This window comes from Crinia signifera, chromosome 7, assembly GCF_055691185.1.
Source record: "Crinia signifera chromosome 7, ASM5569118v1, whole genome shotgun sequence".
Classification (NCBI taxonomy): Eukaryota; Metazoa; Chordata; class Amphibia; order Anura; family Myobatrachidae; genus Crinia; species Crinia signifera.
The window spans coordinates 163,169,381-163,182,653 of record NC_139223.1 but is presented as its reverse complement, the minus strand read 5'-3'; the positions used below and the strand labels follow the sequence as shown (position 1 = coordinate 163,182,653).

Sequence of the window (13,273 nt, the reverse complement as noted above, 5' to 3'; positions counted from 1 at the left end):
TGTCCTTTTTGTATACAGCTGTAAGTCACTGTCTCTTGGGTTATATACTCTGTAATAGGGTGCTGCGGATCCCTTGTTCTCTGCCCCTGATACTTATGTCAGTGTCCTCTCCTGATGCAGCTATGGTTATATACCTTGTACTTGTCCTCTATTGTATTCAGCTGTAAGTCACGGTCTCCTGGGTTATATACTCTGTAATAGGGTGCTGCGGATCCCTTGTTCTCTGCCCCTGATACAGCTATGGTTATATACCTTGTACTTGTCCTCTATTGTATATAGCTGTCAGTCACTGTCTCCTGGGTTATATACTATGTAATAGAGCGCTGCGGATCCCTTGTTCTCTGCCCCGATACTTATCCCAGTGCCCCCTGCTGATGCAGCTATGGTAATGTGCCTTGTACTTGTCCTCTATTGTATACAGCTGTAAGTAACTGTCTCCTGGGTTATATACTGTGTAATAGGGCACTGCAGATCCCTTGTTCTCTGCCCTCTGATACTTATGTCAGTGTCCTCTCCTGATGCAGCTATGGTAATGTGCCCTGTACTTGTCCTCTATTGTATTCAGCTGTAAGTCACTGTGTCCTGGGTTATATACTCTGTAATAGGGTGCTGCGGATCCCTTGTTCTCTGCCCCCTGATACTTATGTCAGTGCCGCCTGCTGATGCAGCTATGGTTATGTGTTCTGTACTTGTCCTCTATTGTATTCAGCTGTAAGTCACTGTCTCCTGCGTTATATATTCTGTAATAGGGTGCTGCGGATCCCTTGTTCTCTGCCCCGATACTTATGTCAGTGTCCTCTGCTGATGCAGCTATGGTTATGTGCCCTGTACTTGTCCTCTATTGTATACAGCTGTAAGTCACTGTCTCCTGGGTTATATACTCTGTAATAGGGCGTTGCGGATCCCTTGTTCTCTGCCCCCTGATACTTATGTCAGTGTCCCCTGCTGCTGCAGCTATGGTTATGTGCCCTGTACTTGTCCTGTATTGTATACAGCTGTAAGTCACTGTCTCCTGGGTTATATACTCTGTAATAGGGGGCTGTGGATCCCTTGTTCTCTGCCCCTGATACTTATGTCAGTGTCCTCTGCTGATGCAGCTATGGTTATTTGTCCTTTTTGTATACAGCTGTAAGTCACTGTCTCTTGGGTTATATACTCTGTAATAGGGCTCTGCGGATCCCTTGTCCTCTGCCCCCTGATCCTTATGTCAGTGTCCTCTGCTGATGCAGCTATGGTTATGTGCCCTGTACTTGTCCTCTATTGTATTAAGCTGTAAGTCACTGTCTCCTGGGTTATATACTCTGTAATAGGGTGCTGCGGATCCCTTGTTCTCTGCCTCGGATACTTATGTCAGTGTCCTCTGCTGATGCAGCTATGGTTATGTGCCATGTACTTGTCCTCTATTGTATACAGCTGTAAGTCACTGTCTCCTGGGTTATATAGTCTGTAATATGGTGCTGGGGATCCCTGGTTCTCTGCCACCCTGATACTTATCCCAGTGCCCCCTGCTGCTGCAGCTATGGATATGTGCCATGTACTTGTCCTCTATTGTATTCAGCTGTAAGTCACTGTCTCCTGGGTTATATACTGTGTAATAGGGTGCTGCGGATCCCTTGTTCTCTGCCCCTGATACTTATGTCAGTGTCCTCTGCTGATACAGCAATGGTTATTTGTCCTTTTTGTATACAGCTGTAAGTCACTGTCTCTTGGGTTATATACTCTGTAATAGGGTGCTGCGGATCCCTTGTTCTCTGCCCCTGATACTTATGTCAGTGTCCTCTGCTGATGCAGCTATGGTTATGTGCCATGTACTTGTCCTCTATTGTATACAGCTGTAAGTCACTGTCTCCTGGGTTATATAGTCTGTAATATGGTGCTGGGGATCCCTTGTTCTCTGCCCTCTGATACTTATGTCAGTGTCCTCTCCTGATGCAGCTATGGTAATGTGCCCTGTACTTGTCCTCTATTGTATTCAGCTGTAAGTCACTGTCTCCTGGGTTATATACTGTGTAATAGGGTGCTGCGGATCCCTTGTTCTCTGCCCCTGATACTTATGTCAGTGTCCTCTGCTGATACAGCAATGGTTATTTGTCCTTTTTGTATACAGCTGTAAGTCACTGTCTCTTGGGTTATATACTCTGTAATAGGGTGCTGCGGATCCCTTGTTCTCTGCCCCTGATACTTATGTCAGTGTCCTCTCCTGATGCAGCTATGGTTATATACCTTGTACTTGTCCTCTATTGTATTCAGCTGTAAGTCACGGTCTCCTGGGTTATATACTCTGTAATAGGGTGCTGCGGATCCCTTGTTCTCTGCCCCTGATACAGCTATGGTTATATACCTTGTACTTGTCCTCTATTGTATATAGCTGTCAGTCACTGTCTCCTGGGTTATATACTATGTAATAGAGCGCTGCGGATCCCTTGTTCTCTGCCCCGATACTTATCCCAGTGCCCCCTGCTGATGCAGCTATGGTAATGTGCCTTGTACTTGTCCTCTATTGTATACAGCTGTAAGTAACTGTCTCCTGGGTTATATACTGTGTAATAGGGCACTGCAGATCCCTTGTTCTCTGCCCTCTGATACTTATGTCAGTGTCCTCTCCTGATGCAGCTATGGTAATGTGCCCTGTACTTGTCCTCTATTGTATTCAGCTGTAAGTCACTGTGTCCTGGGTTATATACTCTGTAATAGGGTGCTGCGGATCCCTTGTTCTCTGCCCCCTGATACTTATGTCAGTGCCGCCTGCTGATGCAGCTATGGTTATGTGTTCTGTACTTGTCCTCTATTGTATTCAGCTGTAAGTCACTGTCTCCTGCGTTATATATTCTGTAATAGGGTGCTGCGGATCCCTTGTTCTCTGCCCCGATACTTATGTCAGTGTCCTCTGCTGATGCAGCTATGGTTATGTGCCCTGTACTTGTCCTCTATTGTATACAGCTGTAAGTCACTGTCTCCTGGGTTATATACTCTGTAATAGGGCGTTGCGGATCCCTTGTTCTCTGCCCCCTGATACTTATGTCAGTGTCCCCTGCTGCTGCAGCTATGGTTATGTGCCCTGTACTTGTCCTGTATTGTATACAGCTGTAAGTCACTGTCTCCTGGGTTATATACTCTGTAATAGGGGGCTGTGGATCCCTTGTTCTCTGCCCCTGATACTTATGTCAGTGTCCTCTGCTGATGCAGCTATGGTTATTTGTCCTTTTTGTATACAGCTGTAAGTCACTGTCTCTTGGGTTATATACTCTGTAATAGGGCTCTGCGGATCCCTTGTCCTCTGCCCCCTGATCCTTATGTCAGTGTCCTCTGCTGATGCAGCTATGGTTATGTGCCCTGTACTTGTCCTCTATTGTATTAAGCTGTAAGTCACTGTCTCCTGGGTTATATACTCTGTAATAGGGTGCTGCGGATCCCTTGTTCTCTGCCTCGGATACTTATGTCAGTGTCCTCTGCTGATGCAGCTATGGTTATGTGCCATGTACTTGTCCTCTATTGTATACAGCTGTAAGTCACTGTCTCCTGGGTTATATAGTCTGTAATATGGTGCTGGGGATCCCTGGTTCTCTGCCACCCTGATACTTATCCCAGTGCCCCCTGCTGCTGCAGCTATGGATATGTGCCATGTACTTGTCCTCTATTGTATTCAGCTGTAAGTCACTGTCTCCTGGGTTATATACTGTGTAATAGGGTGCTGCGGATCCCTTGTTCTCTGCCCCTGATACTTATGTCAGTGTCCTCTGCTGATACAGCAATGGTTATTTGTCCTTTTTGTATACAGCTGTAAGTCACTGTCTCTTGGGTTATATACTCTGTAATAGGGTGCTGCGGATCCCTTGTTCTCTGCCCTCTGATACTTATGTCAGTGTCCTCTCCTGATGCAGCTATGGTTATATACCTTGTACTTGTCCTCTATTGTATTCAGCTGTAAGTCACTGTCTCCTGGGTTATATACTCTGTAATAGGGTGCTGCGGATCCCTTGTTCTCTGCCCCTGATACAGCTATGGTTATATACCTTGTACTTGTCCTCTATTGTATATAGCTGTCAGTCACTGTCTCCTGGGTTATATACTATGTAATAGAGCGCTGCGGATCCCTTGTTCTCTGCCCCGATACTTATCCCAGTGCCCCCTGCTGATGCAGCTATGGTAATGTGCCTTGTACTTGTCCTCTATTGTATACAGCTGTAAGTAACTGTCTCCTGGGTTATATACTGTGTAATAGGGCACTGCAGATCCCTTGTTCTCTGCCCTCTGATACTTATGTCAGTGTCCTCTCCTGATGCAGCTATGGTAATGTGCCCTGTACTTGTCCTCTATTGTATTCAGCTGTAAGTCACTGTGTCCTGGGTTATATACTCTGTAATAGGGTGCTGCGGATCCCTTGTTCTCTGCCCCCTGATACTTATGTCAGTGCCGCCTGCTGATGCAGCTATGGTTATGTGTTCTGTACTTGTCCTCTATTGTATTCAGCTGTAAGTCACTGTCTCCTGCGTTATATATTCTGTAATAGGGTGCTGCGGATCCCTTGTTCTCTGCCCCGATACTTATGTCAGTGTCCTCTGCTGATGCAGCTATGGTTATGTGCCCTGTACTTGTCCTCTATTGTATACAGCTGTAAGTCACTGTCTCCTGGGTTATATACTCTGTAATAGGGCGTTGCGGATCCCTTGTTCTCTGCCCCCTGATACTTATGTCAGTGTCCCCTGCTGCTGCAGCTATGGTTATGTGCCCTGTACTTGTCCTGTATTGTATTCAGCTGTAAGTCACTGTCTCCTGGGTTATATACTCTGTAATAGGGCGCTGCGGATCCCGTGTTCTCTGCCCCCTGATACTTATCCCAGTGCCCCCTGCTGCTGCAGCTATGGTTATGTGCCATGTACTTGTCCTCTATTGTATTCAGCTGTCAGTCACTATTTTGCTTATTCCTTTATTTATCGGATTGTGCGCTGCAGATCCCTTTTTGCTCCATATAAATAAAGGATAATAAATTTACCAATCCGCGTGGACTATTGAGGATAGTAACAAGTGCAGCTCGCAGTGATAGCGCTGTGAGCCAATGAGGGTACGCGTTTGCACCATCTCTGGTCACAGGTGATTGAAGTACAAATTAAGTCAACTGTGGCCAAGCATGGACAGAGCTTATGGACCACTTGCCTAGAAGCACATCCCTGCAGGTCACACTGAGGGGTTTTGCTTGTGTGAGACTGATGTTGAGGAGCATTTGTCCAAGCAGATAGGGGTATGTTAACAGAAGGTGATCTGGGTAAGGAGGGCAGAGGGCACAACAAGAGTACAAAGGGAACCAGTGGGGATATTTGAGGCACGTTTGAATCCTTGGAGGCTGGCGGAGAGTGCGATGGGCAGGGAAGTGAATGCCCTTGGAGCAAGGGAGAGATACTGGATGCAGGACCAGCTGGGAGTATCCACGGCGGAGTTAAAGTGACCACTGGGGGAAGATCAGAATTGGCTGAGAGAGGGTTGGTGATAAGCGACCATGGGCATTGCAGGATACATAAGCAAATACAGAAATCCCTGCCAGTGTGGTGATTTAATGATGTAAAGAGAGGCAATAATTGGGGATAGGACGGGCAGAATTACAGGTGGTGGGCAAGAATAGTCCAGTAATAAAGATTGAAAATTCAGGAAATGTCTGGAAGTGGCATGGTAGGATATACGCAGCAATAGACTTAAATGGAGGCACAGATATTACAGTGGCTTAATCCAGCATATGCTAGCATTGAAAATATTGCCCTGGGACTGGCCACCATAATTAGGGCATTTCCTTAAAACAACGGCTCTGCTCTCCATTCATTAAGACGCAGCAGCAGAGCTCACTACACATATTCCAAGACTATACAGCTCAAGGGGGCTGCAAAGAGGGTTTGTGAGTCATCAGTGACAAATGTCCATGAAATGGGTGGAGAGAGATCTGTCCTAGTTCTGCAGCCCCCTTTCACAGCTGAAGCCCAGTGGCCCACTGCCGCCAATGTCTGTGGAAGCTCATGTGAGGTCACTGGGTGTTCTCAGCAACAATGTGAATGTCCAAGTTAGACAGCCAGAAGGAGCGGTAGAGTCCCAGAGGCCAAAGAGTTTTGCTACTTTACTAATCATTCAGAAATGATCCTAAGTATCAACATCAAAGTGCCAATAATAAGGAACGCAGCAGTTCTGTCTTACTGTTAGGGGGTGCAGCTTCTCATCAAATATGTCCAAGGATCTGTCAGAATCCCTGCAATACAGTAAAGTGGGTTTTATTAACAGCCTTGAAAGGAACTCTCTATATTATTGTTAACACTCCAGCAGACAGATATGGCAGCACTCAGTATTTTGTAGCCGGTGCAGGTCTGTACTACAGTACACCCAACATATAATGTAATGATCGCCTTCTGTGCATGTGAAAGGGCAGTAAATAAGACACACGGCTGTATGTAACCCACACGTGGAGCCTTATCTGTACATTATATTCATGATCTGACAAAATAGCTGCTTAGCATTAAACCAAGCATCGTGTGAGCCGCCATCTTCCAGGAGATTATGTAATCAGAGATTTCAGTACATTGTTATAACATCCTAATTCAGGGATGGATACAATGAGCAAAAGGGCAAAGTCATGTCAGCAGTCCACGGACAAGCAATGTATCCTTACCTGTTCTTTATGTGGTAATATATTGCTAAGGTGACACTGCAAAACAGAGAGAGGAAAACGTGAGAACCAAGCAGACAAAATGTAAAAGCATCAGCACAATCCTCCAGAACCCAGGTCCGTAATCCACAGGGATCTCCCTCCGGAACCCAGCTGCTGTAATACACAGGGATCTCCCTCCGGAACCCAGCTGCTGTAATCCACAGGGATCTCCCTCCCCGCCTCACATTCCAGAACCCAGCTGCTGTAATCCACAGGGATCTCCCTCCGGTACCCAGCTGCTGTAATCCACAGGGATCTCCCTCCGGAACCCAGCTGCTGTAATCCACAGGGAACTCACCCTCCAGAATCTCCCTCCCCGTCTCACACTCCGGAACCCATCTGCCATAATCCAGAGGGATCTCTCTCCCCGTCTCCCCCTCTGGAACCCAACTGCTGTAATCCACAGGGATCTCTCTCCCCGTCTCCCCCTCCAGAACCCAGCTGCTGTAATCCACAGGGATCTCCCTCCCCATCTCTCCCTCTGGAATCCAGCTGCCGTACTCCACAGGGATCTCCCTCCCTGTTTCTCCCTATGGAACCCATCTGAAGTAATCCACAGGGATCTCCCTCCCAGTCTCACCCTCTGGAACCCATCTGAAGTAATCCACAGGGATCTCCTTCCCCGTCTCACCCTCCAGAACCCAGCGGCTGTAATCCACAGGGATCTCACCCTCTAGAACCCGGCTGCCATAATCCGCAGGGATCTCCCTCCCTGTCTCACTCCAGAACCCAGCTGCTGGAATCCACAGAGATCTCCCTCCAGAACCTGGCTGCCATAATCCACAAGGATCTCCCTCCCAGTCTTTCCCTCTGGAACCAAGCTGCCATAATCCACAGGGATCTCTAGCTCGTCTCTCCCTCTGGAACCCAGCTGAAGTAATCCACAGGGATCTCCCTTCCCGTCTCCCCCTCCAGAACCCGGCATCTCTAGAGGACGGTGGACGGTTTTTCTTTTTGGGGGGGGGGGGGGGGGGGGGGGGGGGGGATCTTAGATAGATCTTAGCGGGGGGGGATACCCGAGCATGTGGATCTTCAATTAGTACTCAGTACGCTTGCCATGCTTCAAAACAGATGTTAAAGTATCAAAAATAAAAAGTGAAATGAAAAAATAGGAATTTAATACCTACCGGTAATTCCTTTTCACGTAGTCCTTATGGGATACTGGGAATGGTCAAAAGACATTGGGTATTAGAGGGTATCCGCAGGAGACAGGCACATCTATAACTTTGAAGCTGGGTGTACTGGCTCCTCCCCTCTGATTCCCCACCCAGGAACCAGTTAATGAAAAACTGTGCCCGAAGGAGAATGAACATATGAGAGAAATGACCTATATGTCACCTATGTAAACATAAGTGTGAATTGTGTGGTGAGATTCATGCCAGCACACCCGCATTCAATCAAAATAACCAACAACTATAATTCCACTTACTAAGTGGATTTTCTTTGAACCAAGGTCACTGAACTAGACCTTATAACCAGAAGACAATAAGATGAACTTCTGAACTTAACAGCAGAATAAGACTGCAGTCAGACCCCGCACAGGGCGGGCGCCCAGTATCCCATAAGGACTACGTGAAAAGGAATTACCGGTAGGTATTAAATTCCTATTTTCACTAACGTCCTATGGGATACTGGGAATGGTCTTAAGACATTGGGGATGTCCCAAAGCTTCCAGAAAGGGAGGGTACGTGCGGAGACTGCTGCAGTACCGCCTGCCCAAACTGGGTATCCTCTTTGGCCAGGGCATCAAATTTATAAAATTTTACAAAGGTGTGTTGCCCCGACCATGTAGCAGCTCTACAGAGTTGCAGAGCTGACACACCCCGAGCAGCCGCCCAGGATGCGCTCACTGACCTGGTGGAATGAGCCTTTAGAACAGAAGGTGTTGGCAGGCCTGCCGTCACATAGGCTTGTTGGATTGTAGTCCTAATCCATCTAGCAATAGATTGCTTAGATGCAGGGTGTCCCTTCTTTTGTGCGTCGTACAGGACGAATAGACAATCTGTCTTCCTGATCCTTGCAGTCCTCTAGACATAAACACGCAAGACACGCATTACATCCAGGGACACCGGAATATCCGGTGAACCAGATGCAGACGGGACTACAATGGGCTGGTTAAGGTGAAAGGAAGAAATCACCTTAGGGAGGAATCGCGGGTTTGTCCTCAACTCCGCTCTGTCTGAATGAAAAATCAAATAGGGGCTCTTACAGGATAGGGCTCCCAATTCAGACACTCTCCTAGCCGAGGCTAAGGCTAAAAGAACCACCGCTTTCCAGGTAATGTACCGCAATTCTATCGACTCCAAAGGTTCGAACCAGGAGGATTGAAGGAAGTTTAGGACGACGTCCAAACTCCAAGGAGGTGTAGGTGGTACAAAAGGAGGCTGAATGTGAAGCACTCCCTGAAGGAAGGTTTGCACTTCCGGGATGACAGCCAATTTTCTTTGGAAGAATATGGACAAGGCCGAAATCTGGACCTTTAGGGAACCCAGACGAAGGCCCAAATCCAATCCCGCTTGCAGGAAGCACAACAACCTGTTCAGGTTAAATTTTGCTGGGGGAACCTTCTGCTCCTCACACCAACCCACGTATTTCCTCCAGATCTTGTGGTAGTGGGTATTTGTTACCGGCTTTCTGGCCTGAATCATCGTGGTGATGACAGATGAATGTAGACCTTTTTGAGCTAAGATTTGCCGCTCAGCCTCCATGCCGACAAACGTAGCCGCCCTAAATCTTGGAAGACGCAAGGGCCCTGTGTGAGTAGATCTCTCCATAGAGGCAGGGGCCAAGGATCTTCGATCAGCAGGCTCTGCAGATCCGCGAACCAAGCCCTTCTTGGCCAGTCCGGAGCTACCAGAATGGCTTCTACTCCCTGACTTCGTACCCTTTTGAGTACCCTTGTCAGCAGTGGTATGGGTGGAAACAGGTACACCAAGGGAAACACCCACGGAATTGTAAGGGCGTCTATCGCCACTGCACATGGATCCCTGGTCCTTGTGCAATACATGGGGACCTTGTGGTTTAACCGGGATGCCATCAGATCTATCGATGGCTGGCCCCAAAGGTCCACAATTGCTGCAAAAACCTGAGAATTCAGGCTCCATTCCCCGGGGTGGAGGGCGTGACGGCTTAGGAAATCCGCCTCCCAATTGTCCACACCCGGGATAAAGATGGCCGACAGCGCCACCACGTACATTTCCGCCCAAGCCAGGATCTTGGAAGCTTCTTTCATGCAAGTCCTGCTCCTCGTGCCTCCCTGGCGATTTATGTAGGCCACAGTTGTGGCGTTGTCGGACTGTATCTGGTGCGCCCGACCTTGGAGGAGATCCTGGGCCTGTAACATTGCATAGTATACAGCTCTCAGCTCCAGGATATTGATGTGGAGTCTCGCTTCCCACCGAGACCACTGACCTTGAAAGGTTCTGTCCATGGACACAGCCCCCCATCCCAGCAGACTCGCATCCGTCGTGAGTCGCACCCAGTCCTGGATGCCAAATCTCCGATCTGCAAGCAGGTTCGACTCCTGAGTCCACCATAGAAGGGACTGCCGGGTCTGATGCGACAGAGAAATCCTCTTGTACATCAGGAGATGGGAGCCCGACCATTTTGACAGCAGATCCAGTTGGAACAACCTGGTGTGAAAGCGTCCGAACTGAATGGCTTCGAAGGTGGCCACCATCCTGCCCAGCAACTGGATGCACTGGTGAACCGATACCTGAGGTTTTTCCAAAATCACCTTCACTAGGGATTTTATGGCTTCCATCTTCTCCCGAGGGAGGAAAATCCTTTTCTCCTCTGTGTCCAGGAACATTCCCAGAAAGAGGATACGACGCGACGGCGTCAGAGAAGACTTGGGGATGTTTAGGATCCACCCATGCTCGGATAAAACCTGTCTGGTTTTTGCTATATCCTGCAGCAGGACCGGTTCCGACCTTGCCTTGATCAGCAAGTCGTCCAGGTAGGGGATAATGTTGACCCCCGACCTCCTGAGCAGTACCATCATTTCTGCCATCACCTTCGTGAAAACGACAGGCCGAATGGCAGCGCTCTGAATTGAAAGTGCAAGTCTTTCAACGCAAATCTCAGGAATGCCCGATGTGGACCCCAAATTGGTATGTGGAGATAGGCGTCCTTCACATCCAACGATGCCAGGAACTCTCCCTCCTCCAGGCTTGCTATTACTGCCCTGAGGGACTCCATCTTGAATTTGTACACCCTTAAAAAAGGGTTTAGGGACTTTAAATTTAAAATGGGGCGTACCGAGCCGTCCGGCTTCGGCACTAGGAACAGGTTGGAGTAGTAACCCCTTCCTTGTTCCTCCAGCGGGACAGGTATGATAACCCATGACGTCAGAAGGCGTTGTATTGCCTGTTGCAGGTTCACCCGATCTGCCTGCAGAGCCGGTAAACCTGATTTGAAGAACCTGTGAGGGGGAGGTCTTTCGAATTCCAACCTGTAGCCGTTGGAAATAAGATCCCTCACCCAGGAATCCAGGTGAGAGACTGACCACACTTGGCTGAACGCTGACAGGCGACCCCCCACCTCGCATGTGACTCCAGGGTCGGAACCCGAGTCATGCTGCAGGCTTAGAGGCGGTGGCCTTAGCGGCACGATCCTGAGCTGGCGGGCTTTCTGAACCTACCACGGCCCCCTCTGGCGGCCGAGCTGGAGCCTCTCGCCCTCTGCCTGGGCCTGGAAGGCCGAAAGGACTGAAAGGCCTGAGACGTCTCACCATGAAAGGGACGTTTTGCGTGAGTGGGAGCCGTCGGCAGATAAGTCGACTTGCCGGCCGTAGCCTTGGATATGAGGTCGTCAAGTTCACTTCCGAACAACTTTTCCCCCTTAAAAGGCAAATTCTCCACACTACGTTTGGACTCTGGATCAGCTACCCATTGTCTCAACCAGAGGGCCCTGCAACCCGAAACCGCCATTGCGGAAGAGCGAGCATTTATAGCTCCAAGCTCCTTTTGAGTGTCACGTAGGATTTTTGCAGTATCCTGGATATGGCGAAGTCTCTCTCCAACTTGCGCCAGTGACATATCGGCCAGCATACCTTCCTGGATTTGAGAAGCCCATGTATAAATGGACTTTGCCATCCAATAACTGGCGAGGACAGTTCTCTGACGCCCCACTCGCTGTATATATGGCCTTAAGGGTAGTATCCAGCTTTTTGTCTGTACTATCCTTCAGTGTTGCTGCCCCTGGAACGGGGAGAACCACCTTCTTGGACAGCCTGGACACCGAGGCGTCCACAACCGGAGGCTCTTCCCACACCGCTCTAGTGGCGGGATCAAAGGGAAAGTTGGACTTAAACCTTTTGGACAGTTGGAAACGCTTTTCAAGTTGTTTCCAAGCCTCCTTAAACGTCTCATCAAGGTCAGCTTGTTCAGGATAAACAAACTGCTGTTTCCTTTGGGACCCAAAAAACGGGTCACCTTCCTGCATGTCTGCTAAGGGAAGGTCTAAAACTTCTCTTATTGCTATGATAAGAGGTTCCGGGCCCCTGAGGGATGATTGTGAATCAGGGATCAGCGCCCCATCGTCCACATTATCATCTGTGTCGTCACCAATGTTCCCTCAAATTTTACGAAGGCTGTGTGCGGCTAAAGATTTTGCCTGTGCAACTTTGGAATGAAATTTAAATTTTTGTGCGTCACTTATATAGAACTGGAAAATTACGTTCAGCATCTGTGTTAACTTTACTTCAAAATTATATTAAACATTTAAACATTCAAAATACAGCACACAATGTAGTTAATGGGTGAAACACACATTAATTGAGTCCACAACTGCAAAAAGGGACCACTGCTGCTTTGTGCGCTCAGTTGTAATGTCTGTGCGCACGCTCGTCAAGGTGTGTGCGCGCGCACAGCTTAGAGGGAACACTGGTCGTCACCCGCCTGTAGATCATCATCTGAATCAGGCAACATGGCGGCCGCAGCACGCTTCCGTGACTGGCCCGTAGTGGGATTCATATTATCCACCCGTGCGGCTAGAACTGATAAGTCCTGCTGCACCTGTTTGGTCTGCACTGTATTTGCAGCCAATTGCGTTGACACTGCCTGCAGCATGGTTTTAATGCCTGCAGCCCACTCAGGCTCTTGCGAGTCTGATTGAGGAGTACCACTGATCTGGGGTGAAACCCCTGTTTGAGTGGACATGCACTCTTCACAGGTAATCTGTGAGGTGGACTTAGGCACAAACTTGGTGCTGCAAATGAGACAGGTTAATTTCTTTACCATGGTGAAGGAGTAAATAACCTCTTTCCACAAACACACCACAATCACAATGAAATATATATACAGTTGTCTTCAAAATTATTCAACCCCCACTGAAATTGAATGTTTTGGCCAGTTTGACATTGATTTTGATCATTCAGTCATCTTGCTTACATTTACATGAAAGAGGCACTTGTAGGTCAGAGAAATATAAACTTAAGTTTATAATGAAATAACCACAAATGTCTTTTCTGTGCTCACATCATTATTAGTTTTTATTCAACCCCCAAGTGACATTCAATCTTAGTACTTAGTACAACATCCTTTTACAGTTATAACAGCTTTTAAACGTGAAGCATAGCTTGACACA

At 48.2% G+C, this 13,273-nt stretch overlaps 1 protein-coding gene across 1 annotated transcript in view; it reads right to left on the bottom strand.

The window, feature by feature from the left end:
- Positions 1 to 13,273, bottom strand: part of CCNYL1 (cyclin Y like 1) — a 56,296-nt gene that overhangs the window by 12,821 nt on the left and 30,202 nt on the right. Inside the window, exons 5-6 of the mRNA XM_083154222.1 lie at positions 6,647 to 6,682; positions 6,178 to 6,229 (exon numbers count right to left, since the gene is read on the bottom strand). Of these exons, the coding sequence (XP_083010348.1) occupies positions 6,178 to 6,229; positions 6,647 to 6,682 (88 nt within the window). The remainder of the gene's footprint in view (positions 1 to 6,177; positions 6,230 to 6,646; positions 6,683 to 13,273) is intronic.